At 44.9% G+C, this 27,746-nt stretch overlaps 2 protein-coding genes and 1 long non-coding RNA gene across 4 annotated transcripts in view; 2 read left to right on the top strand and 1 right to left on the bottom strand.

Annotated features, from left to right (window-relative positions):
* Nucleotides 1-244: 244 nt before the first annotated feature.
* On the bottom strand, nt 245-3,442 carry LOC146575148 (uncharacterized). The gene is made up of 3 exons (XR_014892535.1): nt 3,353-3,442; nt 2,481-2,553; nt 245-449 (listed from the first exon to the last, which is right to left on the bottom strand). It is a non-coding gene; the product is annotated as an uncharacterized LOC146575148 (long non-coding RNA).
* On the top strand, nt 2,897-7,854 carry mkrn2 (makorin, ring finger protein, 2). The gene is made up of 10 exons (XM_085275359.1): nt 2,897-3,027; nt 4,267-4,395; nt 4,467-4,606; nt 4,682-4,816; nt 4,893-5,068; nt 5,168-5,233; nt 5,301-5,449; nt 7,069-7,179; nt 7,327-7,471; nt 7,552-7,854. Exons 1-10 carry the CDS (start codon nt 3,002-3,004, stop codon nt 7,720-7,722), a joined length of 1,248 nt encoding a protein of 415 aa, XP_085131485.1. The 5' UTR covers nt 2,897-3,001; the 3' UTR covers nt 7,723-7,854.
* Nucleotides 7,855-9,315: 1,461 nt separating this feature from the next.
* LOC146575146 (actin-associated protein FAM107A-like) overlaps nt 9,316-27,746 on the top strand; it is a 23,463-nt gene continuing 5,032 nt past the window's right edge. Inside the window, exons 1-2 of one of the 2 annotated variants that reach the window (XM_085275356.1) lie at nt 9,316-9,589; nt 14,877-14,928. In XM_085275356.1, coding sequence (XP_085131482.1) covers nt 9,566-9,589; nt 14,877-14,928 — 76 coding nt within the window. In that variant the 5' untranslated portion in view covers nt 9,316-9,565. Of the gene's footprint in view, nt 9,590-14,876; nt 14,929-18,960; nt 19,252-27,746 lie in introns of those variants that run through there. The other variant, XM_085275357.1, reaches the window with a different exon arrangement.

Raw genomic sequence — 27,746 nt, 5'->3', positions numbered from 1 at the left:
AACACTCACTCGCACCCCAGCCAGTACCTGCATTTTGGATCCTTTTTTCAATACACCACACGACTGCCCCCAGCCGTGACAAATATGATCACATTTAAATGTTATATTTAGTTGTTAGCCTATTTAATAATCTCACAATGAAACAAAGTCTCAGATGTAATTATTCTACACCAAGTTTAGGCTTCCTGTAGCTTTGTATTGTAGTTACATCACTGACATAATCAATATAAATGTATTTATTGTCTCCAGATCAAACAACACAGAAGCTGGCGTGTTGTAGTATGTTAAGGATGGTTTATTTCCATTACTGCCTGAAGAAAGTCTTTAACACTGTCCCAGCTTCCCTCCAGTACAGTGGCAGTGGCTGTGGGTTGGAGAGCCAATTACCTTGATCCTGCAGGTGACCATCTTCACTGACTGCACCACCTGTGACGGAGGACTCATCTCACCTGATGTAAGCAAACATATTCTTTAGAACACCGACTTATTTGCTTTCTTAAACGTTTTTCTTGTATTTGCTACAGAACAGACCTCAGGACAGACAATCGAGCTGCGTTATTACACTATTACCAAACAATATTGTAAGTTTGATATAAACATGATGCCATCCATCCATTTACTTCCACTCATCTGCAGCTGGGTCGTGGAGACTGGCAGTCTAAGCAGAGAACCCCCACACCTCCCTCCCCCGTAGCTCATCCAGGGGAACTCCAGAGTGTGCTGGTCCTGGGACACGCCCACAACCCCTCAGCCAGGAGGCATCCTAGTCAGACCACGTGAACTGGCTGCTTTCAATGTGGATGAGCAGCAGCTCTACTCTGAGCCCAGCTTGAGTGACTCTTCACCAGGATGGACTCCCTCCACATCACTGCAGCTGTGGCCCCAATCCATCCATCTCTCGTTCTCGTGAACAACACACTCCTCAACTTGGGGCACCAACTCATCCCTGATGCAGAGTGGGCACTCCATCCTTTTCTGGCTGAGGATCGTGGCCATAGATTTAGAGGTGGTGACTCTCATTTCAGCCACTCCACACTCAGTCGTGATTCGCTCCAGTGAGAGCAGGAGGCCACCACCTGATGGCTGACCAAGCCCAACAGAACCCCAACAGGACCCCTCTTCAGCTTCATGCTCATTACCACCAACAGGCACCAACCACCCTAAAGTCACAGCTCCTTGCAGCAGCCTCAACGATATCCATCCTCAGCAATGTTCCCTCACTGCTGGCACGGTTTCTGCACACAGAAAATCTGCTTTGTGCACAAAAACAAATCTACCCTGAATTGAAATTAAAACTTTAACAATTCTGTTTTGCAGTGTTAGTCAGTGAGTGACTGGCTGATGCGATTCACATTCGTATATACGCAGCTAATCAACGTGGTTGACAGGCTATGACAACGTCCTTATGTTAGTTGTTAGTTGTTTAGGGAGGGGAAGTTTTAGGAGTGACGGCGTGTTTGAGATGTGAGAGATTTGCGACGTTTAGCACAAATCTTGTGTAGTTAGTGTGTAGTTAGTGCGTAGTTAGTGTGTAGTTAGTGTGTAGTTAGTGTGTAGTGTAGTCAGTAGTTTTGTTGTGTGTGTCAGAACAATGAGGCGACTGCTGAGTGTTACAGGTGTTACAGCAGTGAAACATCTGCTGCTGTCAGGCCTGCAGGTATCAGGCTGTTGTTCTCCTTCATCTCATAGTGGACACAAATTATTTTTGGAGCGGCACAAATAATTTGTGTGGCATCAGATTTGATGCAGAACAGCTGATTGTTCTGTAAATAGTTTGAAATGTTTGTTTAAGAAACGCCTTGGCTGCATTTTTAGGTAAACAGCTGCAAAACACTTTGTTGTTTGCATGACTCAGTTACTTTTTTGAAGAAGTAACTATATAATTAATTACCCAGCATTGGTCATTATTTACTGTATTTCCAGACAGAGTTACAGACTCTCTCCCAGACCACAGACTCACAATACAGTCAGAGCAAAAATAAATAAATAAAAAATTTAAAAAAGAAAGTTGTGTTTTCAAGTTATTTTTGCTTCCAGTAGTGTTAACATGCTGCACATGGACAAGATCTTTTTTAAATTCTCATTGTCAGTGGGCTAATCAGGTAATTAAAAGTCGTCTAACATAAATGCTGTAATTTGATTATTTTAAATAGTCCAGTCTGTTTTTCTTAATGTTACTGTACTGGAGCAACTGTAACCCACATAATTTCCCTTGGGATTAATAAAGTATGCTGATTCTGAAAAGCTCGAGTAAAGCAGGCAACCTATGAGTTGTAATCTTATTTTCGATTAAAGACAATATTAGGTTTACCAGTTTACCACTCCAGCTTAGTCGACTCTTGGAGTCTTTTAAAAGCAGTTGAATACTTCCGGTTTAATCCACCCTTCTGCTGATATTCTTTCACTATTTGTGTTTTGTTGTTTTGTTTTGTTCTTGTGTGTGTGTGTGTGTGTGTGTGTGTGTGGGGGGGGGGGGGTACCTTAAATTCTTTTGTAACGTGATTCTTTCTTTATTGTGTTGTAATTGTTGTTCATTGCTTTATGACTGCCGGTCTGTGAAAAGAATATTATGAATTAACTTTATTTACCTACTAAATGAAAACACTGCAAACATGACGCATGTTGGAAGGAAACTTCTCTGCTGTGGTAACACCACCAGCTTATATGACGACATGAAGAGCACGAAAAAGTAGAAAAGAAGAAGCAGGAACAGACCCTGGCAAAGAAACTCCAACTGAAAACACTCAAACACTTTCAGCTCTATTTTATTACCGAACACACAGAGACCTTCACATTCCAGCTTTTCAAAAATCCCACTTGCAAAATAACAAAAAAAACCTGATTGTGTTGTGATTATTGTGTTAAAAGAGACGCTTTCCACGGGTTCGTACTTCCGGAGGAAGTGGAACCTTATTGCTGTGCCCGCCGTTCTCCGTCGGAGCGGTTTAAGCGGCGCACCGCGGTGACAGCTCGGAGCAGTTGTTGAAGGTCCGCGGGGAAGATGAGCACCAAACAGGTGACCTGCAGGTGAGGGTGCGTGCGCGCGCGGGCGTTTGTGTGTGTGTGTGTGTGTGATCTGTCTGAGTGTCGTCGGGTGTCGCGCTGGTGTGACCCGGATGTCCGCGGACTGTTAGCCTCGTGCTAATGTTTTTAGCTCTTAGCTCCGCACTCGCCTGTCCTCGTCAGCGCGTGTGCCTCTAACTCTAACTGATCGATTAGTAATCAGTGATTCCAGGTGTGTTTAAGTGAAAGCTGAGACTAATCAGCTTCTCCAGGATCGATACTTCTGATTTAAAGTCACGTAAAGAGCTGCAGCTTTAAATCAGAGGGCAGACTCCGCCCCGAGGCTCACCTCGGGGTCACGTGAACGTTCCCTCCTGCGAAAATGAAGGCGGCCGCTGATGGCGTGAAACTTCAATAACAAGCACAGGAACACCGGAAGCTGGTCCGAGTCTGAGCGCTCTCAGGTAGTTGGTAGGTTACAGGGGGTGGGAGGGGAACAAACTGTCAAACAGCCAATTAGAAGCCGCTGAGACTGCAACTGCAGTTCCCCTGGTGTCCAGCAGGGGCAGCAGTGACTCACTCCCCACAGACTGACATGTTAAAACTTTACAGCAGAAATAAACATGTTTACAGCCTAACACACAAACTGTTCTGGCCTCTAGAGATAATTTCCCCCTTTGTAACACCTGTATTAAACTTTTGTTACAGAATAAAGAGGATGTAAAAGAGTGGGATGAGAAGGAAAAGTGTCACTGTATGCAGATGACGCACTTTTCAATACTGGAGAAGGCTTTAACAGTTTATCTGGGGTTCATATCACAAGTCAGAGACAATTATAAGGGCACAGGAGGAGAATGTTTTTAGAACTCACCTGTTTAAACTCAATCAAAGGGAGCGTGGCCTCTGTAAGATCTTTGATGAATCAAAACACAAACAGAATGATGAAAAGATGAAAAATGTAGCACGTGTACAAAACTACAAGTTAAAAACTTTGTTTTGAAAGTTATTTAAATAAAAGTAAAAAATAAAGTCTTATAAAAGTCAAAGAGTTTGACACCTCTCCCATCAAATATTCATCCGTCCAACAAAGAGATGTCCTCTCTGTGTCACCCTGGGGTCTGAAACACCTGGGCGGGTAGAATAGGATCCTGATTGGTCAGAATGTGAAGTAAACACACAGTAAACTGAGGTAACAGGTTAAACTGCGAGAGTGATTTCACTAGAGTAGCAGGTCTTGTGGCTCACAGGTGTGCTGCGTTTCAGGTACTTCCTCCACGGCGTGTGCAGGGAAGGCAACCGCTGTCTCTTCTCCCACGACCCGAGTACCAGCAAACCCTCCACCATCTGCAAGTTTTACCAGAGAGGGGCGTGTGCCTACGGAGAGCGCTGCAGGTAAGGCCCTGCCTACCTCTCACCTACGTTTGCATCACTGTGACTCATTTCACTTCCTGTTTGTGCTGCAGGTATGATCACATCAGGCTGTCATCCAGAGGAGGAGGGAGCGGAACTTCAGAGGACCTGACAGGGGGAGGAAGAGGAGGAGGAGGGGCAAGTAGGTCTGGCAGAGGTGGAGCCAAGAAGACGCTGGTGCTGAGAGACAGAGGTGAGGAGACGATGAAGCTCTTACAGAGTCACGATAATGATTGCAGGTAACCCCGCCCCCTCTGTGTTTTCTCAGTGCTGGGCGTCGAAGACGTGTTCAGGGGCCCATCAGACAACTCGGGGTCAGAGGTCACAGCAGCAGCGACTGCATCTCCGCATTCATACGTGGATGCCATCAGGGCGGGTCTAGACGCCTCGGCGCAGGAACGAGGTAAGACTTGAGAATCCTCACATTTGATTGGCTCTTATTGGTAGCACATGAAGATGTTTACCCGTGCTCTCTGCAGCTCCTCCTCCAGTGGGCGGGGCCTACCCGGACCTCCCCCAGCTGTGTCCCTACGCTGCCGGCGGGCGCTGTTTCTATGAGGACAGTTGTACGTATCTCCACGGCGACCTGTGCGAGGTGTGCGGCCTGCAGGTGCTCCACCCCCAGGACCCCGAGCAGAGGAGAGCGCACGAGAAGGTGTGCATGCTCATGGCGTTTCAGTGACCTCTTTGCGTTCATCAGTGTGAGCGCACACAGATGTGCTGCAGCTGTAAATGATCTCGTGTCTGTCTGCAGATGTGTCTGCTGGCCTTCGAGGCCGACATGGAGAAGGCGTTTGCGGCCCAGCTCAGCAATGACAAGGTGGGTTTGATTTGTTTTGGGATTGGTTGTCTTGGTGACCGGCCTTAATTAGTTACCTGTTGTTCAGGTGTGCTCCATCTGTATGGACGTGGTGGTGCAGAAGGCGAACCCGTCAGAGCGCCGGTTCGGCATCCTGTCCTCCTGCAATCACATCTTCTGTCTGTCCTGCATCCGAAAGTGGCGCTGCACCCGAAACTTCCACAACAAGATCATCAAGTAAGAATCCAACAGGACCGGGTCAGGGGTCAGGCACCAGGGTCAGGGACTGGGTCTCTGTATACTGGGGGGAAACCAAGACTGATGGTGTCTCGTGAGATCTGATTGGGGCTTTACTTTGTTTCACTCTCGTTAGGATCCTTCCCTGAGTCAAAGAGCAAATATAATACAAAAGTCTGCTGAATAATAATTTCCTCTCATAAACATTTAAACTTCACCTAAATCATACAGGTAGGTATTTTAAAATAACTACAGATATTAAATAATGACACTCATCTCCAGGCTTTCCCAAAATAAGAAGTTCACTTAAACCTTTGATATGTTCAGCTGGGATACCAAACGATCAAACTACACAAATAATTCTCCAGTTGGAAGTCTTTCTTAAATGTTCTGTAATTTCTAAAGACTAACATTAAACATTTCAGAATTCCAATTTTGCCTTGTCTGATTACACTTTTTATACACCTGTCATTCACCACTCAGGTATGTTCTCATATAGGGCTGTTCGATATAGCGATACACAGTGGAACAGTTTAACTAAAAATTCAAGTTACGAAGGCGCTTAACGGCAATATTTCAGCCTGTGTTACGGCAAAATACTCGCGTAACAAAATCCACTGGCTCTGGCCCAGAACGCCTACAATGCCCACAATGCCTTCCGAATCATGTGACAACCCCCTTAGTCCTTGCGCTTCGCTGTTCCACCGGAACGACGTGTTGTTGTTGCAGGTAGCAATTAGCCTATAGCCTATCGTTCACTCAAAAGTCGCGATGGGTGCTTTGACTTATGAAAATTTTCGACTTAGGAAAAACCCTCGGGAACGAATTAATTTCGTAAGTCGGGGTTCCGCTGTATATCGGATGACGATATAAAAACATCTATCGTTTCATTTTACGCTATCGTTTGTTTCATGGTGTTGCAAAATAAACTTTTTATAGCAATATTTTCTCATCGTTTTGATGATCGCTGTAGTGGCTATATTCATTTCTTAAAGTTCTCTCTTTCTCTTATATTTAATATAACCACACTACGGACGGACATGCGCCTGTTTTTATGTGTTGTCGTTAACAACAACGACGGGAAAACCATCGCATGTCCGCTTGTTTATGTTCCACATAAACCTTTCACAATAAAGCTCAGGACCCTGTTGAGACTTTTCAAAATAAACTGAATCACGTGAAAGACTATGCAGAGCATTGATGGATGAGAAGCAAAAAAGAGCCGCCAGGTGCTAAAAAATAAACCGTAGACTCAAACGTTAGAACAGGCTTTTCCCCGCAGCACGCCGTGTAATAAATACTCACAAAGGAAACGGCGGCCGTTACAACTTATGTCTAAAAATGTATCGTTTCATTCATCGGTTAAAACACTCGACTCCAGCTACATGACGTGCAGCTGGAAACACTTCACGCAGGTCGAGCTGCCCGAGATTCACAGAATTTACAGAAAATGTTACATTGTTGTGATTTACATCGTTATCGGACGATAGATGTCTTATATCGGGATATGAGGTTTTGGTCATATCGTTTTGGTCTGGCTGGGCCTGACTGGGTCTGGCTGGGCGTGACTGGCTCTGGTTGGGTCTGGTTGGGTTTGATGACCTCTCTGTTTCTTTCAGGTCGTGTCCACAGTGTCGGGTCATCTCAGAGTTCGTCATCCCGTCGATGTACTGGGTGGAGGACCAGGATGAGAAAGACCACCTTATAGACCTCTTCAAGTCCGGAGTCGGGTGAGTTGCCTCTCTGTGTCACGCCCACCTGCTCTCAGGCACTTATGAAGAGGATCCAAAGATCTTCCAGGATGTGCTTTCAGGTGGTGTAAACAAAGGTAGCTAAGGTGTGTTCAGCTTTCAGTCATACTCTGTGTGTGTTTGCAGTAAGAAGGCCTGTAAGTACTTTGATCAGGGCCGTGGCTCGTGTCCGTTTGGTGGGAAGTGTTTGTACCTCCACGCCTTCCCGGACGGATCGCGGGCGGAGGCCGAGCGCCCACGGAAGCAGCTGAGCTCGGAGGGGAGTGTGCGGGTCAGTTTGAGTCCTTGTTGTTGTCCATAAGTGGAAGGCTGTTGGGTGTAGTAGTCTCTAAACTCTGTCTCTCTGTTTAGTTCATGAACAGCGTCCGCCTCTGGGACTTCATCGAGGAGCGCGAGCAGCGGTCCGTCCCTCCCCTGCCATCCCTCACTGATGACATCACAGAACTGAGGGAGCTCTTCATGCAGATGTCGGGGCCGAGCCACGAAGACGAGCCGGAGACCTCGCCCGCCAACGACCTGTAGTCTCCATGAAACCTGTGCCGGGTCCACACCAGATCATGTGATAAGGGGCACGTTGTGTCCGCAGGTTTGATTCCCTGAGACGGGATGGCGCTTAATTTATTGTGTACATGAGTAAATACAGTCTGAAGACCAGCTTCTGTGTGGTGGAGTTATTTTGGTGGTGGAGGGTGGGCATAAAGGTCCCGGAAGGTCCTTAAAACTCAAAACCAGATCTGATATAATAATAATGGATTGGATTTATATAGCGCTTTTCTAGGCACCCAAAGCGCTTTACAATGCCACTATTCATTCACTCTCACATCCACACACTGGTGGAGGCAGCTACAGGTGTAGCCACAGCTGCCCTGGGGCAGACTGACAGAAGCGAGGCTGCCATATCGCGCCATCGGCCCCTCTGGCCATCACCAGTAGGCGGTAGGTGAAGTGTCTTGCCCAAGGACACAACGACCAGGACAGAGAGCCCAGGGATCGAACCGGCGACCTTCCGGTTACAGATACGCTTCCCAACCCCCTGGCTCGTGTCCTGGTGCACCTCTGATGGCTCCCGCTGTGAGGTCTGTTCTTCAGACTGAGGTGCAGCAGGAGACGAGCTGGCGGTGGAGGTGCTCTCTGAGGTTACCTGCTGCTTTTAAACCTAAACAAGAATCCCTGATGGTGATTTCAAAATCAAATTTAAAACTGGTTTTTACTGTAAAGAGCACCTCGCCATCGTGCCGCAGTGCTCTGACAGCCCTCCAGGGGGCAGCAGTAGCAGACTCCATGTGAGTGTGACCCAATCAGAAGTTCGGGGATCAATTCCAGGATGCTCTGCATGATGAAGGTCGTGTTTGGGGTGTAGTTTTATGATAACATGACTGGAAAGGAAAACAATTGAGCTGCTGAAATAAAATGTGGACTTGTGAAAGAATCGTATGAAGCAGTGAAATAAAAACGTGTGAGGTTTGAACTCCTAAATCTGCTCCAGACAAACACAACGGGCCTCTGCCAGCGAAGAAACTCGGACTGGAACCGAACGCTGAAGACTGATGAGCACTGCTGGGTGGCACTGCAAACATTAGTATCAGTCTGGTCGTTAATACTGAAGACTTTTACCTTTTAAAGTCAGCTGATTATGGGCAGAGCAGTGTGTCCTGATTTATGACATGAACCATCAAAACACACTGACCATTAAATCACTGTCACTTTGACTTTTCACAATAAAACACCTCCCAGCCTTTATTTTGGAGGGCTGGGTGTAAACGTGCCTGTTTCTAATGTGCTGCAGGCTGTAAATAAACCACAGAAAGGTTCACATGTTTCTCAGCATGTTTGACCCGTATTTGTTCATTAAGAATGATTTAACAAATATCGATCTGATACCAGCGCCAATATCAGATCGATATGCAGCATTAATATTCAAATGTGTGTCACTGGTTCACTTCATTCGTATGAACGCTGAACTCCTCAGACTGTCTGCACTCCTCTGAGAGGAGGTAAGGAGGAGACTTAAAGCTCTGCTGTCTCCTCTGATTACTTTAATCCAGCCGGAGCTCCTTAACTCCTCACAGCTGAAAGCAGGGAGTCAGGCAGGAACAGGTGGCCTCCTCCTCGCAGTCACACTGCGTGTGCTCAGCTGGCCGCTCCTCTCTGGTTCCTGCTGGTATGAAGTTTTCGGAGTCGCCTCACAGTCTGCAGGGTTAACGGAGCCCAGCGACCGGGCTGTCAGGCTGCCAGGCAGCAGGGTGAGCAAGAGGAGGGGAAGGCGGAGGAGGGGGCGCCGAGGCTGCTGGGAAAAAGTAAAAGAAGGAGAAGTTGTGGGGAGGACGCAGAGCCAGGGAGAGGCCTGAGCAGGGCACCGAGGATCATGGGAGCAGTTTATGGAAAGAAGGTGAGTGATAAGCGCTGATCAATGATCCGATCATCTTTACAGTTAGTGAGAATACTCTGATCAGATCCTCACACCAACAGTTTAAACTCAGAAATCTGGTGTTCGGTCATGCGATCACCTGCATGTACAGTGGGGTAAAAAAGTATTTAGTCAGCCACCGATTGTGCAAGTTCCCCCACTTAAAATGATGACAGAGGTCAGTAATTTGCACCAGAGGTACACTTCAACTGTGAGAGACAGAATGTGAAAAAAAAAATCCATGAATCCACATGGTAGGATTTGTAAAGAATTTATTCGTAAATCAGGGTGGAAAATAAGTATTTGGTCACCTCAAACAAGGAAAATCTCTGGCTCTCACAGACCTGTAACGTCTTCTGTAAGAAGCTTTTCTGTCCCCCACTCGTTACCTGTATGAATGGCACCTGTTTGAACTCATCATCTGTATAAAAGACACCTGTCCACAGCCTCAAACAGTCAGACTCCAAACTCCGCCATGGCCAAGACCAAAGAGCTTTGGAAGGACACCAGGAAAAGTATTGTAGACCTGCACCAGACTGGGAAGAGTGAATCTACAATAGGCAAGCAGCTTGGTGTGAAAAAATCAACTGTGGGAGCAATCATCAGAAAATGGAAGACATACAAGACCACTGATAATCTCCCTCGATCTGGGGCTCCACGCAAGATCTCATCCCGTGGGGTCAAAATGATCATGAGAACGGTGAGCAAAGATCCCAGAACCACACGGGGGGACCTGGTGAATGACCTGCAGAGAGCTGGGACCAAAGTAACAAAGGTCACCATCAGTAACACACTACAACGGCAGGGAATCAAATCCCGCAGTGCCAGACGTGTTCCGCTGCTGAAGCCAGTGCATGTCCAGGCCCGTCTGAAGTTTGCCAGAGAGCACATGGATGATACAGCAGAGGATTGGGAGAATGTCATGTGGTCAGATGAAACCAAAGTAGAACTTTTTGGTATAAACTCAACTCGTCGTGTTTGGAGGAAGAAGAATACTGAGTTGCATCCCAAGAACACCATACCTACTGTGAAGCATGGGGGTGGAAACATCATGCTATGGGGCTGTTTTTCTGCCAAGGGGACAGGACGACTGATCCGTGTTAAGGACAGAATGAATGGGGCCATGTATCGTGAGATTTTGAGCCAAAACCTCCTTCCATCAGTGAGAACTTTGAAGATGAAACGAGGCTGGGTCTTCCAACATGACAATGATCCAAAACACACCGCCCGGGCAACAAAGGAGTGGCTCCGTAAGAAGCATTTGAAAGTCCTGGAGTGGCCTAGCCAGTCTCCAGACCTCAACCCCATAGAAAATCTGTGGCGGGAGTTGAAAGTCCGTGTTGCTCGGCGACAGCCCCAAAACATCACTGCTCTCGAGAAGATCTGCATGGAGGAATGGGCCAAAATACCAGCTACTGTGTGTGCAAACCTGGTAAAGACCTATAGTAAACGTTTGACCTCTGTTATTGCCAACAAAGGTTATGTTACAAAGTATTGAGTTGTATTTTTGTTATTGACCAAATACTTATTTTCCACCCTGATTTACCAATAAATTCTTTACAAATCCTACCATGTGGATTCTTGGATTTTTTTTCACATTCTGTCTCTCACAGTTGAAGTGTACCTCTGGTGCAAATTACTGACCTCTGTCATCATTTTAGGTGGGGGAACTTGCACAATCGGTGGCTGACTAAATACTTTTTTGCCCCACTGTATGTGTGAGGATATTCATTCTGCGCGATGAAGGTTGCAGCAGGTGTGCTTCAAATGTCCTGACAGGTGACAAATTGAAGGAAAATGGTACCCCTGTGGTGCGGGGTGGGGGACGGCTGTAAGCACCATCCATGGTGCAGAGATCGGTGGGACGAAGAGCTCACCTGTACCTGCTGGATTGAATCTGAGGTGCTCTGTGGTTTCAGTGTGAGTGTTTGGTGTGCTGCAGAGCACCTGATGGCGCTGTGGGCGAGGGCTAGTCTCTTTCAGATGAAGCCGTTCAGCGCTGCGATCAAGACTGCCGCAAGCCGCCATTTTTAGATGTGATAAATTAAAGGATATAAAAACAGATTAGTGACTGACATCACCGTGAGTCTGTGAGCCTACAGCAGTCCAGAACAGCTCCTGAAGGCAACAGACTACAGGTAAAAGATGGCCCATGTGACGCTGCCCGTTGGTCAGGGAAGTTATCACACCTTGAGCTGAGCGTTTTCTCGTTCCATCTTTGTGTTTTGAGATGGGACGTGAAGAATCTGACCGAGGAGCGAGACGCTGCGCGACATTCTCCTACTCCCTGTTTCCTGATTCCTACTTCCTCCTCTGAATGGGACCAAAATGAGTTTTATGTTTTATTCAGTCAGACCTAAACGCAGTGACTGACACCATAAAATCATCAGTAAACATCTTCCTGATGAGCATCTATGCAAGCAGACTTCCAGGTGAGTCGCCCCCTGCTGGACATCAGTTAGAAGTTCACCTCTGATGGCACCTAAATTCAGCAGAAGCTGGCAGATAAAATGAAAGATGAGCTGTTTATTGTTGCTGATTGAAATCACGACCTGCCACCGTCTCTGAGAATAAACAAGGTTTTTGCGTGGAGGTTCCAGTTCTTTAGCGTCGAACGCTCACCTGGATCATGTCTCAGATCACCTGGCTCCAGACATTCATGACCTGCTCCGTAAGGTTCGACTTTCAGAGAAACTGGACGAGTCACATGACCTCATGAGCAGAGGTCAGAAATCGTTTCAGAAACTTTTATTTGAATTTTTGGAAAAAGCACCGCTTTACAAAAAACACCTAAGAACGTCCAACCTGAATCAGCTGATCCACCTCGAGCACAGGAAGTGAGTTATTCTGAGGTCAGAGTGAGAGAGGCTTGGTGCTGCACACCGTTTATTTACAGATTTTTAACTCGTTCAGATGATTTCCTGCGATTCACGTTTGGCTTCGAAACACCTCAGAACAAAGGAGCACCTGCTCTCACCTGAGAGCTTTAGCCAGGGGGGAACTGAGCAAGTCTGAGAGAGGACGAAGGCCAATCGTACGCCTCTCCGATCAGGGTGAGGATGACTGCAGAGTCGCACTCCACAGGGGAGGAGACAGCAGGAATGCGACCTTATAGGAAAGCCGAGCTCTCGCAAATATCCGAGTTATGAGGCGGCGCAGCTGTCGGCGAGGCTGAAGAGCAGCTGAGAGGAGGCGGGGCTAGAGGTTTGTCTGTTTTCAGTGCAGCAGGTGGAGACGAGCTTGGAGCATCGAGTTTCAGGAACGATCTGAGAGGAGAGGTCCGGATTTATCTGGGGGGGTGGGGGGTAAGCCATGGTGTTCAAATTACCACACGGTTTGTGTTTGTGTTAGTGTGTGTGAGTCTTTAGTCGGGCAGATTAAGGTGATCCAGCAGTGAGTGAAGCAGCAGGGAAAGATCAAAGTGATGAGGTCAGAGGTCAGAGTGGAAGCTCACACACAGCTGTGAGATGTGTTTTGGCCTGCGGTCCAATCACATTCCTTGCTCGATCAGACGATGCTAGCTGGTGCTTATGCTAACCTGCTACAGTCCCCCTCACCGCTGACCCCGGCCTCGGAGCCGCAGCTGTACCACTGCCGAGAGTCCAGCAGGGGGCAGACAGTCCTCAGGGTTCCGGTGGTCTTCTGCTTCCTGTTCCCTTTCCAGCAGCGGCCGGAGCTCTCATCTTAGCTGCTCTTCTTCACATCTGTGCCGAGGTCTCTAATACACCTGTTCTTCACACACAGGTGTGCCTCGGCTCTTCTTCAGCCTGAACTGCAGAAACGGTCCTCCAGAGCCAATCACAGCGTGTTTTATTACTTCAGCTTTCGTCTGTTGTTACGGGAACCCAGAGACTCAGACCTGTGGTCAGAAGCTGGTGACCTGAGCACAGCTGCAGCTGCGTCTTTCTCACTTTGTCATGTTTGTTTTTTATTGTGAAAACTGGTGAACGTGTCTTTGTTCTTATTTTTGGATTCAGATCTTTCTGATGTTGTTGACTCGTGTTTTCTCTCTCTGACCCGGACTGTTTAACCCTTTCACCCCTCCCAAAAACCTGAGATCAGCTGATTCTGGGTCAGCTGACTGATGAAGTGATGTCAGGTGGATCATTAAGGTGGCAGCAGCAGCTGAAGTTTCTGAGGGTGGTCTCACACACATGAGACTGGCTGTCTCTGTGATCAATAATAATCTGATGCTTTTACTCAATCAATCAATCAATCAAAATTTATTTATATAGCACATTTTTAAGACCGAAGTACACCAAAGTGCTTTCCAGTAAAATCGCAGTACAAATAAAATCACACTAAAATATAAATTACAAATATATAAAATATAAGATAATTACATAATCTAAATACAGAGCCAGATGTAAATTACCCTAATTCGCCTTAAATGCCAGATCAAACAAATACGTTTTTAAACGTGATTTAAAAGACTGAATGGAATCTGACGCGCGAATATGAAGAGGGAGAGTATTCCATAGCCTGGGTGCAGCAACGGCAAAGGCACGGCCTCCTCTGGTCTTCAGCCGAGACCTAGGTTGCACCAAGAGCAGTTGGCCCGATGATCTTAGTGCTCTCTGAGGGCTGTACAGACAGAGGAGATCAGCTAAGTAGTCAGGTGCCATATTGTTTAAAATTTTATAAGTAAACAATAGAATTTTAAAATCAATTCGATATTTGATAGGAAGCCAGTGTAAATTTTTCAGAACAGGGGTGGTAGAGTCAAACTTTCTAGTGCCGGTCAAGAGACGTGCTGCGGCATTCTGGACCAGCTGCAGACGCTGCAGAAGAGAAGATTGTAGACCCAAGTAGAGTAAGTTACAATAGTCCAGTCTTGACATAATGAAAGCATGAATGAGTTTCTCCATATCTTTGTGTGGTATGTAGGGTTTAGCCTTAGAGATTAGGCGTAGTTGATGAAAGCTAGTTTTTACCACAGTAGAGACCTGTTTTACTGTGAAAGTTCAGTTCCTGCTGTCTCAGTGTTGGTTCTTCTGTCAGAGGAGGATAAAAACAGAGAAAGCTTTTAGCAGTGAGGTGTCAGGATCTCCACCTGTGAGACTCACCTGTGTGAGTAAACGAGTGAATGGAAGCTTGAAGCTGTGACTGCACTTGTTCCTGTTTTACCTGATTTTGCCAGGTTCGGAGTGACACCTTGAGTCACTGCGTGTGTTTCTTTTTCTCTTGCTCTTAGCCTGAGTTGGCCATTCCCCACTGCTCTCATCCTCCTCCTCAGCTAAATGATGAGCCTTTCTTCTTTGTTTTGCAGAAGGCGTATAACATTGACCATCAGGCTCTGCCGAAGCAGCCGCACAGCAAAGGTGAGTTAGGCCGTCTCAGGTAATAAAGGCGGTACGACCTGTGAGCAGCCAATGTCACAGACCTGTTCTAGAATAGAATAGAATAGAATAGCCTTTTATTGTCATTGTACATGTACAACAAAACTGTGGGTGCTCGACACCAACTGTACCAGAATAAAATATTTATAAGTTGCAAAGTGCTTGGAGGTAGTCCAAAAGGACTTGGTCTGAATAGAGTCTGTGTGTGAGTGGCCTGAGTGATGAGGGTTTATTATAAGGGAGTATTAATAAATTAATGCTTCAGTCTTAAATATGATCAACCTATCTCTAATAATCGGCTATGTACCACAGGCCTTCAAGCTGGCTGTAGTTAAACCTTTACTCAAAAAGCATCTCTAGACCCAGCAGTCTTAGCTAATTATAGGCCAATCTCCAACCTTCCTTTATATCAAACATCCTTGAAAGAGTAGTTGTCAAACAGCTAACAGATCATCTGCAGAGGTTTATTTGAAGAGTTTCAGTCAGGTTTCAGAGCTCATCACAGCACAGAAACAGCTTTAGTGAAGGTTACAAATGATCTTCTTATGGCCTCTGACAGTGGACTCATCTCTGTGCTTGTCCTGCTAGACCTCAGTGCAGCGTTCGATACTGTCGACCATAATATCCTATTAGAGCGATTAGAACATGCTGTAGGTATTACAGGTACTGTGCTGCAGTGGTTTGTATCATATCTATCTAATAGACTCCAGTTTGTTCATGTAAATGGAGAGTCCTCTTCACACACTGAGGTTAATCATGGAGTTCCACAGAGTTCAGTGCTAGGACCAATTCTGTTTACATTATACATGCTTCCCTTAGGCAGCATCATTAGAAGACATAGCATACATTTACACTGCTATGCAGATGACACCCAGCTCTATCTGTCCATGAAGCCAGATAACACACACCAATGAGTTAAACTGCAGGAATGTCTTAAAGACATAAAGACCTGGATGGCCGCTAACTTTCTGCTTCTTAGTTCAGATAAAACTGAGGTTATTGTACTCGGCCCTGAAAATCTTAGAAATATGGTATCTAAGCAGATTCTTACTCTGGATGGCATTACCTTGGCCTCCAGTAACACTGTGAGGAACCTTGGAGTCATTTTTGACCAGGACATGTCCTTCAACGCACATATTAAACAAATATGTAAGACTGCTTTCTTCCATTTGTGCAACATCTCTAAAGTTAGAAATATCCTGTCTCAGAGTGACGCTGAAAAACTAGTTCATGCATTTATTACTTCCAGGCTGGACGACTGTAATTCATTATTATCAGGAAGTCCTAAAAACTCCCTGAAAAGCCTTCAGCTGATCCAAAATGCTGCAGCAAGAGTCCTGACAGGGACTAGAAAGAGAGAGCAGATTTCTCCTGTTTTGGCTTCCTGTTAAATCCAGAATTCAAAATCCTGCTCCTCACATACAAGGTCTTAAATAATCAGGCCCCATCTTATCTTAATGACCTTGTAGTACCATATCACCCTATTAGAGCACTTCGCTCTCGCTCTGCAGGCCTACTTGTTGTTCCTAGAGTATTTAAAAGTAGAATGGGAGGCAGAGCCTTCAGTTTTCAGGCCCCTCTTCTGTGGAACCAGCTTCCAGTTTGGATTCAGGAGACAGACACTATCTCTACTTTCAAGATTAGGCTTCAAACTTTCCTTTTTGCTAAAGCATATACCGTATTTCCCGGACTACAAAGCGCACCTGAATATTAGCCGCACAAGCTAAAATCAGGGGAAAATCCTGTTTTGTACATACATTAGCCGCACCTGACTAAAAGCCGTAGGTGTTTCAATGTTGACTTATCATATGTAAGAGAATATGCACAAAGGGAATTGTCAGGAAAGAGATGGCTGTTTGGAGACACACCCCTTTTATTAATATTTTGAAAAACAAGTTATGGGTACATATTTGCATAACTTTTTAGGTATATGTACAAGTAGCGGTAATTACAAGTACAAAACATGTGCTGTGCTTCATAAATGAGTAACAAATGTAGTACATAACAATAACCTACAGCACACCAGAAAAATAGATTCGGACTACCTTTTAGGCTCAGGTGCAGTGACACGGCTTTAACAAGAAGAAAAGTCAGTCATTCACCATCTTTCTCTTCTTCCTGCGCACTAAAACCACCAAAGTCCTCTTCTCCAGTGTCGGATACGAACAGGCTCAGGGTGGCTTCGTCATCCACTCTCCGCTTCTCTCCTTCGTTGTCACTTACAAAACCAAAGAAATCCTCGTTGTCAGTGTCAGAGTCGAACACCCTCAGAAGGGCCGTGGCGGTGTCCTCCTCTCCATCATGCAGCAGTCCAGCCCTTCAAAATCCGTTGGTGATCGTGGATGTTTTCACACTTTTCCACGCTGTCAGGTTCCACCGGTGGAGTTGAGCATAACTTGCTTTTCGCAAGCTTATCGCCGCTCGTCATCCACGACTCCCGCTGAACGCGTAGCGTTAATTTGAAGTTTGTTTTTCGCGCTACTTGTACGGCACTATGTTGCCTGGCGGATGGACACGTGACCAACATACCACTCTTGAACCCAGATACTGTGTGTCTGATCACATGCCCTTCCGCCAGGCAACGTAGTGCCGTACAACAGCGGAACAAACAAAACAAATCGTCTTACGATATGACAAAAATCATGGACAATCCATAGAAAAGCCGCACCTGACTAAAAGCCGCAGGGTTCAAAGCTTGTGCAAAAAGTAGCGGCTTATAGCCCGACAATTACGGTAGTTAGGGCTGGACCAGGTGACCCTGAATCCTCCCTTAGTTATGCTGCAATAGGCTGCTGGATGATGCACTGGGTGTTAGGGTTAGGTCTCACTGTCACCAAAGTGCTTGCTCATAGGGGGTCATATGATTGTTGGGTTTTTCTCTGTATGTATTATTGTAGGGTCTACCTTAGAATAAAAAGCTCCTTGATGCAACTGAAAATTGGATTAAGTTGACCTGATTGTGGCCGGTTGGTGAGAAAGTCTTTGATCCACTAGCAGGTGACAGGACGGATCTGGGATCGATGTTTGGGATCATGTTGTTGAATGCTGAGCTGCAGTCCATGAAGAGCATCCTCATGCAGCTCTTCCGGTTCTCCATTCATTGAGGCTGCTTTCGGGGGTTGGGTGCTCTCTCTGCTGTTTACTGATGATAAGTTGGAAGTGATTGAGTGCTGAGCTAACATTAGCATTTGGGGGGGGGATGTAAACAATGGTAGATAAAAAAGGCCTCCAAGTCTGGTGGGCAGTGACTGTTTACAACTCTGCTGTTATGGCACCAGTCCCAAGGCACACAGCCCACCACCCCGCCCTTACCAGAGTCTTTGTTGTGTGTGTGTGTGTGTGTGTGTGATTGTGTGATTGTGTGTGTGATGGCCCAGAGGAACATGAAGCTGATGATCAAACTTCTTCCCGACATGTTTTCTTTTTGCTGTGTTTGAACCTTTGGGGCCACCATACGCCATAGTTAGAAATATAAATGAATTCAACATGCGCACAGGTATAACTCACACAGCTGTGATTGGTCAGGGTTGGACCATGTGACTGAAAACAAGAATAAAGTCAACTGTTCACAGTTTCTGTCAAAGATAAACGTGACGTCAGGCTTGATGATGTCACAGATCTGTCCATGCAGGATTCAAGGAGCTTTATTGTCATTTGCATCACATGTTAACATGAGGTGGAAAGAAATTATGTACACACAGCGAAAAGAAACCAAATAATGAAGAAAGTTTTTTTATTTTAAATAAAAAATAAATGAATAGTTGTTTTGTTTTTTAACAAACAGAATAACAAGTAATAAAACAATACATAAATAATACTATAAGTAGAGTGCAACAACCTGAGTACCAGTATAGAGTATGGGCATAGAGTGTAGGTATAAATAAATACTTTAGCAGCAAAGAGCCTGATGACCAGCATTGATAAAGTGACAGTGTCGGCAAGAAGAACAAAAGTGTTTAAAGTTGCCGACAGGAAGTGTGAATATTAAAGATAAATGTCAGATTAAATGTTGTGAGATCATCATTATTTATCTTCGTGGTTCGCATGCAACCCACACTGAGAGTCTGCTCCAGGCTGCAGTGAGAGTCAGCGCCCCCATCAGATGGCAGCTGGATTTCAGGCTGGGTGGAGCCGCTGGCTGATGAATAGGAGCAGCGTGGGAAGTGGTCCCGAGGAGGAGGGGCAGTCCACGTGCCACGTGACCGCTGCCTGGCTTTGAGCTGTGCAGGAGAGCAGGAGCAGAGGAGCAGAGGAGCTCTGGTAGCATGGAGCCCAGCACCGCCCAGGGAAGGGTGGTGAAGTCCGGTAAGACCCGGCCGCGGACAGAGCTGAGGATCGAGCTGTGAGGCTGTCAGCTGCTCTCAGATCAGAGTCATGCTGAAGAAAGTCAGCTCCCAGCTTTTTGAATCTTTTACTCCACAAATGGAGAAACAAGCTCAGACTGACGTCATTCACACTTGTAATGCTTTTCACTAAAATTATCATTAAGATGTGACGTCATCTCTAGAAAAAACTTTAAAAATAAACAGGACTTTAGTTTGAGAGCTGGAAGTTTTAATTATCATCTCCAAAGTGGAAATAGAGCCTTCATCAGCTCTGTGTTTCTATCAGAAACATTTCTGCATGTTTGTGTTTGTGCTCAAGTTTGACTATGTGAGGCTCTGAGAGCATGGCCGATGGTGGTGGTGTGGATGATGATGGTGGTGGTGTGGATGATGATGATTGTGGTTTGGATGATGATGGTGGTAGTGTGGATGATGATGATGATGATGGTGGTGTGGATGATGGTGTGGTGTGGATGATGATGCTGGTGGTGGTGGTGTGGATGATGATGGTGTGGTGTGGATGATGATAATAGTGTTAGTGTGGATGATGATGGTGGTGGTGTGGATGATGATGATTGTGGTTTGGATGATGATGGTGGTAGTGTGGATGATGATGATGATGATGATGATGATGATGGTGGTGTGGATGATGATGATGATGGTGGTGTGGATGATGATGATGGTGTGGTGTGGATGATGATGCTGGTGGTGGTGGTGTGGATGATGATGATGGTGGTGTGGATGATGATGATGGTGGTGTGGATGATGATGGTGTGGTGTGGATGATGATAATAGTGTTGGTGTGGATGATGATGCTGGTGGTGTGGATGATGATGATGGTGGTGTGGGTGATAATAGTGGTGGTGTGGATGATGATGATGATGCTGGTGGTGTGGATGATGTTGATGGTGGTGTGGATGATGATAATAGTGTTGGTGTGGATGATGATGATGATGATGGTGGTGGTGTGGATGATGATAATAGTGTTGGGGTGGATGATGATGATGATGATGATGATGATGCTGGTGGTGTGGATGATGTTGATGGTGGTGTGGATGATGATGATGATAATGGTGGTGGTGTGGATGATGATGATGATGATGATGATGATGCTGGTGGTGTGGATGATGATGGTGGTGGTGTGGATGATGATGATAGTGTTGGTGTGGATGATGATGCTGGTGGTGTGGATGATAATAGTGGTGGTGTGGATGATGATGATGATGATGGTGGTGGTGTGGATGATGATAATAGTGTTGGTGTGGATGATGATGATGATGCTGCTGGTGGTGTGGATGATGATGGTGGTGGTGTGGATGATGATAATAGTGTTGGTGTGGATGATGATGATGATAATGATGCTGGTGGTGTGGATGATGATGGTGGTGTGGATGATGATGATGCTGGTGGTGTGGATGATGATGCTTGTGGTGTGGATGATGATACTGGTGGTGTGGATGATGATGATGGTGGTGTGGGTGATAATAGTGGTGGTGTGGATGATGATGATGATGCTGGTGGTGTGGATGATGATGCTGGTGGTGGTGTGGATGATGATGATGATGATGCTGGTGGTGTGGATGATGATGGTGGTGGTGTGGATGATGATAATAGTGTTGGTGTGGATGATGATGATGATGATGATGATGATGCTGGTGGTGTGGATGATGATGCTGGTGGTGGTGTGGATGATGATGATGGTGGTGTGGATGATGATGCTGGTGGTGTGGATGATGATGATGGTGGTGTGGGTGATAATAGTGGTGGTGTGGATGATGATGATGATGATGATGCTGGTGGTGTGGATGATGATGATGGTGGTGTGGATGATGTTGATGGTGGTGTGGATGATGTTGATGGTGGTGTGGATGATGATAATAGTGTTGGTGTGGATGATGATGATGATGATGGTGGTGGTGTGGATGATGATGGTGGTGGTGTGGATGATGATGGTGGTGGTGTGGATGATGATGATGATGATGATGATGATGCTGGTGGTGTGGATGATGATGATGCTGGTGGTGTGGATGATGATGATGCTGGTGGTGTGGATGATGATAATAGTGTTGGTGTGGATGATGATGATGATGCTGGTGGTGTGGATGATGATGGTGGTGGTGTGGATGATGATAATAGTGTTGGTGTGGATGATGATGATGATGATGATGATGATGCTGGTGGTGTGGATGATGTTGATGGTGGTGTGGATGATGATAATAGTGTTGGTGTGGATGATGATGATGATGATGATGGTGGTGGTGTGGATGATGATGGTGGTGGTGTGGATGATGATGATAGTGGTGGTGTGGATGATGATGCTGGTGGTGTGGATGATAATAGTGGTGGTGTGGATGATGATGATGGTGGTGGTGTGGATGATGATAATAGTGTTGTGTGGATGATGATGATGATGCTGCTGGTGGTGTGGATGATGATGGTGGTGGTGTGGATGATGATAATAGTGTTGGTGTGGATGATGATGATGATGATGATGATGATGCTGGTGGTGTGGATGATGATGCTGGTGGTGGTGTGGATGATGATGATGGTGGTGTGGATGATGATGCTGGTGGTGTGGATGATGATGATGGTGGTGTGGGTGATAATAGTGGTGGTGTGGATGATGATGATGATGATGATGCTGGTGTGGATGATGATGATGGTGGTGTGGATGATGTTGATGGTGGTGTGGATGATGTTGATGGTGGTGTGGATGATGATAATGGTGGTGGTGTGGATGATGATGATGATGATGGTGGTGGTGTGGATGATGATGGTGGTGGTGTGGATGATGATAATAGTGTTGGTGTGGATGATGATGATGATGATGATGATGCTGGTGGTGTGGATGATGTTGATGGTGGTGTGGATGATGATGATGATAATGGTGGTGGTGTGGATGATGATGGTGGTGGTGGTGTGGATGATGATGATGATAATGGTGGTGGTGTGGATGATGATGGTGGTGGTGGTGGTGTGGATGATGATAATAGTGTTGGTGTGGATGATGATGGTGGTGGTGGACTTGTTGCTGCTCCTGTCTGTTCAGCATCTTCTTAAGTAATTGAGGTGCTGCGTTGTACCAGAGCCACTCATGGCTCATGAAGCGCTGTGAGGAGCGAAGGCTGATGAAGATGAAGTCACCGCTGGCATGCAGACGGACTGCAGTGGGAGTTCACATCCTCTGCTTGAGTTTTAGCCTCGGCAACGGGGAGTCATGTAGAGCTTCAGTGTTGATGGTGGTGGTGGTTGTATTCAGGGTGGCTGTGTTCATGGTGGTGTTGATGGCTGATCATCAGGTTTGTGACAGGAAGTGGCGTTTCCTCAGCAAGCCTGTTAGCGGCTCGTCTGCTCTGATTTAGATTCTGCGGGGTTTCCTCAGGATGAGCGAAAGAACGAGCAGATGCGTTATGGCCTGCCGTTACAGAGCGATCACGTTTCCTCCCGAGGTGCGGCTCTGGCCTTAGACTCGAGCTCAAGTTGTCCGCTTTGCTGTAACCAGATTGGCAGCACTCACGGGGACGTCAATACAGAGAGGCTCCGGTCTGCACGTCCTCCCTCCGATCAATACAAACCTCAGAAAGGCTCAAAGTCCGGCAGACAAACACTGAGCTAACAGAGAGAGGCGGGTAAAGTTCAGCAGCAGAGCTCCCTGTTACTGTAACTTCTGTGGGTCCAACACATTTTTAATAACACTCAAAATGCGTGGCCTTCAGGTCATACACTGTACATAAAAGATGTACACAGACACTGGTTTCTGCACCTCATTGTTAACCATGTTTGTTTTTAATATAACCCTGGTCATTCAGAATCCTTTAGGATTTAACACATAAAATGTGGAGATTATATACTGAGCTCAAGCAGGAACTATTAATAACAAAAAGATTACATCACAAAAATAGATCAAATTAATAAACTGTGGGAGTCTAATCACAAAACAGGAAGTGTTCTCTGTGTTTCAGTGTCTTCTACAAATTGATTGTCTCACTCCTTAAAATCTGATGCAGTGGTTCAGTATTTAAGAGTGAACGTCTGAGGTCAGGTATTTCAGGTGTTTCAGATGTGATTCAGATATTTTCAGACATGTTTCACACGTGTTCAGGCGTGTTTCAAGCTTTTTCAGGCTTGTTTCAGACATTTTCATATGTGTTTCAGGCTTGTTTCAGGCGTGTTTCAGACATTTTCATATGTTTTACAGGCTTGTTTCAGGCTTGTTTCAGATGTGTTTCAGACATTTTAATGCTTGTTACAGGTGTGTTTCAGATGTGTTTCAGGCTTGTTTCAGATGTGTTTCAGACATTTTAATGCTTGTTACAGGTGTGTTTCAGGCTTGTTTCAGATGTGTTTCAGACATTTTAATGCTTGTTACAGGTGTGTTTCAGATATGTTTCAGGTGTGTTTCAGACATTTTCCAACTTGTTTCAAGTGTGTTTCAGGCTTGTTTCAGATGTTTCAGCCGTGTTTCAGACATTTTCAGACTTGTTTCAGGCTTGTTTCAGGTGTGTTTCAGACATTTTCATATGTGTTTCAGGCTTGTTTCAGGCGTGTTTCAGACATTTTCATATGTTTTACAGGCTTGTTTCAGGCTTGTTTCAGATGTGTTTCAGACATTTTCAGACTTGTTTCAAGTGTGTTTCAGATGTGTTTCAGTCGTGTTTCAGACATTTTCCAACTTGTTTCAAGTGTGTTTCAGGCTTGTTTCAGATGTGTTTCAGTCGTGTTTCAGACATTTTCCAACTTGTTTCAAGTGTGTTTCAGGCTTGTTTCAGATGTGTTTCAGTGGTGTTTCAGACATTTTCAGACTTGTTTCAGGCTTGTTTCAGGTGTGTTTCAGACATTTTAACGCTTGTTACAGGTGTGTTTCAGATGTGTTTCAGACATTTTAATGCTTGTTACAGGTGTGTTTCAGACATTTTAATGCTTGTTACAGGTGTGTTTCAGATGTGTTTTAGGTGTGTTTCAGGCTTGTTTCAGATGTGTTTCAGACATTTTAATGCTTGTTACAGGTGTGTTTCAGATATTTTCATATGTGTTTCAGGCTTGTTTCAGTCGTGTTTCAGACATTTTCAGACTTGTTTCAGGCTTGTTTCAGATGTGTTTCAGACATTTTAACGCTTGTTACAGGTGTGTTTCAGATGTGTTTCAGACATTTTAATGCTTGTTACAGGTGTGTTTCAGACATTTTAATGCTTGTTACAGGTGTGTTTCAGATGTGTTTTAGGTGTGTTTCAGGCTTGTTTCAGATGTGTTTCAGACATTTTAATGCTTGTTACAGGTGTGTTTCAGATGTGTTTCAGACATTTTAATGCTTGTTACAGGTGTGTTTCAGATGTGTTTCAGACATTTTAATGCTTGTTTCAGGCTTGTTTCAGGCTTGTTTCAGTCGTGTTTCAGACATTTTCCAACTTGTTTCAAGTGTTTTTCAGGCTTGTTTCAGATGTGTTTCAGTCGTGTTTCAGACATTTTCCAACTTGTTACAGGTGTGTTTCAGATGTGTTTTAGGTGTGTTTCAGGCTTGTTTCAGGTGTGTTTCAGACATTTTCATATGTGTTTCAGGCTTGTTTCAGATGTGTTTCAGACATTTTAAAGTGTGTTTCAGGCTTGTTTCAGGTGTGTTTCAGACATTTTCATATGTTTTACAGGCTTGTTTCAGGCTTGTTTCAGATGTGTTTCAGACATTTTAAAGTGTGTTTCAGGCTTGTTTCAGATGTGTACCAGTCGTGTTTCAGACATTTTCCAACTTGTTTCAAGTGTGTTTCAGGCTTGTTTCAGATGTGTTTCAGTCGTGTTTCAGACATTTTCAGACTTGTTTCAAGTGTTTTTCAGGCTTGTTTCAGATGTGTTTCAGTCGTGTTTCAGACATTTTCCAACTTGTTACAGGTGTGTTTCAGATGTGTTTTAGGTGTGTTTCAGGCTTGTTTCAGGTGTGTTTCAGACATTTTCATATGTGTTTCAGGCTTGTTTCAGATGTGTTTCAGACATTTTAAAGTTTGTTTCAGGCTTGTTTCAGGTGTGTTTCAGACATTTTCATATGTTTTACAGGCTTGTTTCAGGCTTGTTTCAGATGTGTTTCAGACATTTTAAAGTGTGTTTCAGGCTTGTTTCAGATGTGTATCAGTCGTGTTTCTGACATTTTCCAACTTGTTTCAAGTGTGTTTCAGGCTTGTTTCAGATGTGTTTCAGTCGTGTTTCAGACATTTTCAGACTTGTTTCAGGCTTGTTTCAGGTGTGTTTCAGATGTGTTTCAGACATTTTAATGCTTGTTACAGGTGTGTTTCAGACATTTTCATATGTGTTTCAGGCTAGTTTCAGTCGTGTTTCAGACATTTTCAGACTTGTTTCAAGTGTGTTTCAGATGTGTTTCAGTCGTGTTTCAGACATTTTCCAACTTGTTTCAAGTGTGTTTCAGGCTTGTTTCAGATGTGTATCAGTCGTGTTTCAGACATTTTCCAACTTGTTTCAAGTGTGTTTCAGGCTTGTTTCAGATGTGTTTCAGTCGTGTTTCAGACATTTTCAGACTTGTTTCAGGCTTGTTTCAGGTGTGTTTCAGACATTTTAACGCTTGTTACAGGTGTGTTTCAGATGTGTTTCAGACATTTTAATGCTTGTTACAGGTGTGTTTCAGACATTTTAATGCTTGTTACAGGTGTGTTTCAGATGTGTTTTAGGTGTGTTTCAGGCTTGTTTCAGATGTGTTTCAGACATTTTAATGCTTGTTACAGGTGTGTTTCAGATATTTTCATATGTGTTTCAGGCTTGTTTCAGTCGTGTTTCAGACATTTTCAGACTTGTTTCAAGTGTTTTTCAGGCTTGTTTCTGATGTGTTTCAGTCGTGTTTCAGACATTTTCCAACTTGTTACAGGTGTGTTTCAGATGTGTTTTAGGTGTGTTTCAGGCTTGTTTCAGGTGTGTTTCAGACATTTTCATATGTGTTTCAGGCTTGTTTCCGATGTGTTTCAGACATTTTAAAGTGTGTTTCAGGCGTGTTTCAGACATTTTCATATGTTTTACAGGCTTGTTTCAGGCTTGTTTCAGATGTGTTTCAGACATTTTAAAGTGTGTTTCAGGCTTGTTTCAGATGTGTTTCAGTCGTGTTTCAGACATTTTCCAACTTGTTTCAAGTGTGTTTCAGGCTTGTTTCAGATGTGTTTCAGTCGTGTTTCAGACATTTTCAGACTTGTTTCAGGCTTGTTTCAGGTGTGTTTCAGACATTTTCATATGTGTTTCAGGCTTGTTTCAGTCGTGTTTCAGACATTTTCATATGTTTTACAGGTTTGTTTCAGGCTTGTTTCAGATGTGTTTCAGACATTTTAATGCTTGTTTCAGGTGTGTTTCAGATGTGTTTCAGTTGTGTTTCAGATATTTTCCAACTTGTTTCAAGTGTGTTTCAGATGTGTTTCAGACATTTTAATGCTTGTTACAGGTGTGTTTCAGATGTGTTTCAGACATTTTAACGCTTGTTACAGGTGTGTTTCAGATGTGTTTCAGACATTTTAATGCTTGTTACAGGTGTGTTTCAGACATTTTCCAACTTGTTTCAAGTGTTTTTCAGGCTTGTTTCAGATGTTTTTCAGTCGTGTTTCAGACATTTTAATGCTTGTTACAGGTGTGTTTCAGATGTGTTTCAGGTGTGTTTCAGACATTTTCCAACTTGTTTCAAGTGTTTTTCAGGCTTGTTTCAGATGTGTTTCAGTCGTGTTTCAGACATTTTAATGCTTGTTACAGGTGTGTTTCAGATGTGTTTCAGGTGTGTTTCAGACATTTTCCAACTTGTTTCAAGTGTTTTTCAGGCTTGTTTCAGATGTGTTTCAGTCGTGTTTCAGACATTTTAATGCTTGTTACAGGTGTGTTTCAGATGTGTTTTAGGTGTGTTTCAGGCTTGTTTCAGATGTGTCAGGTTCTGAATTGAAGTTTGCAGCAGGCTCCGTGACTGACTTGCTCAGCTGTGAACATTGTGAGTAGTGTGAGATGTTTGCTGCTCACAGAGATCAGTGCTGCAGCTCAGTGCGCTCCTCCTGCCAGCCTTTCATTTCCTTCTACTGAACCTACTGACAAACTGCTACAGCAGTCCTTACAATCACAGGAGCTCAGAGAAGTTTCTGATGGTTATCCGCCATGTGCGACCTCACAAGCCCGTTCCTATTTGCTGTAGCAGCGCCAATATCTGGAGGCAGGGAGGCTGTCAAAATAGCCGTCCACTTACTTTCTTCTGCGTGTCTAGGAGTGAACAGACATCCGGAGCTCGTTTCATTTTTCTGAAATATGAAGCTGGAAGGCGGGCTCTGGTTGCACTCGAGAAAGGGTCATTGTGCGGCGTGACCTGTCATGTGATCTCAATCCCAGAATATCCGAGGACGGGTTGGGTTTATTGTCCTTTCTCAGATGCGCCGCAGGCCGGAAACTGAGGACCTCTGCCTCAAACACCCCAGCTCACAGACACCACGAGCTGCTGCTAGCGCCTCCTGCTGGCTACAC

This window comes from Mchenga conophoros, linkage group LG5, assembly GCF_057382185.1.
Source record: "Mchenga conophoros isolate Kocher_MC1m ecotype Shallow Benthic linkage group LG5, M_conophoros_male_GT1.1, whole genome shotgun sequence".
NCBI classification, from domain to species: Eukaryota; Metazoa; Chordata; class Actinopteri; order Cichliformes; family Cichlidae; genus Mchenga; species Mchenga conophoros.
Note: the sequence above shows the minus strand (reverse complement) of the source record. Positions and strands in the feature narration are given on the sequence as shown.

Bases quoted from the DNA above. Each gene is read 5' to 3' on its own strand.
- mkrn2 (XM_085275359.1), top strand. From the start codon at position 3,002: ATGAGCACCAAACAGGTGACCTGCAG. The intron at 5,069-5,167 runs GTGTGCATGCTC...GTCTGTCTGCAG, and splicing joins AGAGGAGAGCGCACGAGAAG to ATGTGTCTGCTGGCCTTCGA. The intron at 7,180-7,326 runs GTGAGTTGCCTC...GTGTGTTTGCAG, and splicing joins CTCTTCAAGTCCGGAGTCGG to TAAGAAGGCCTGTAAGTACT.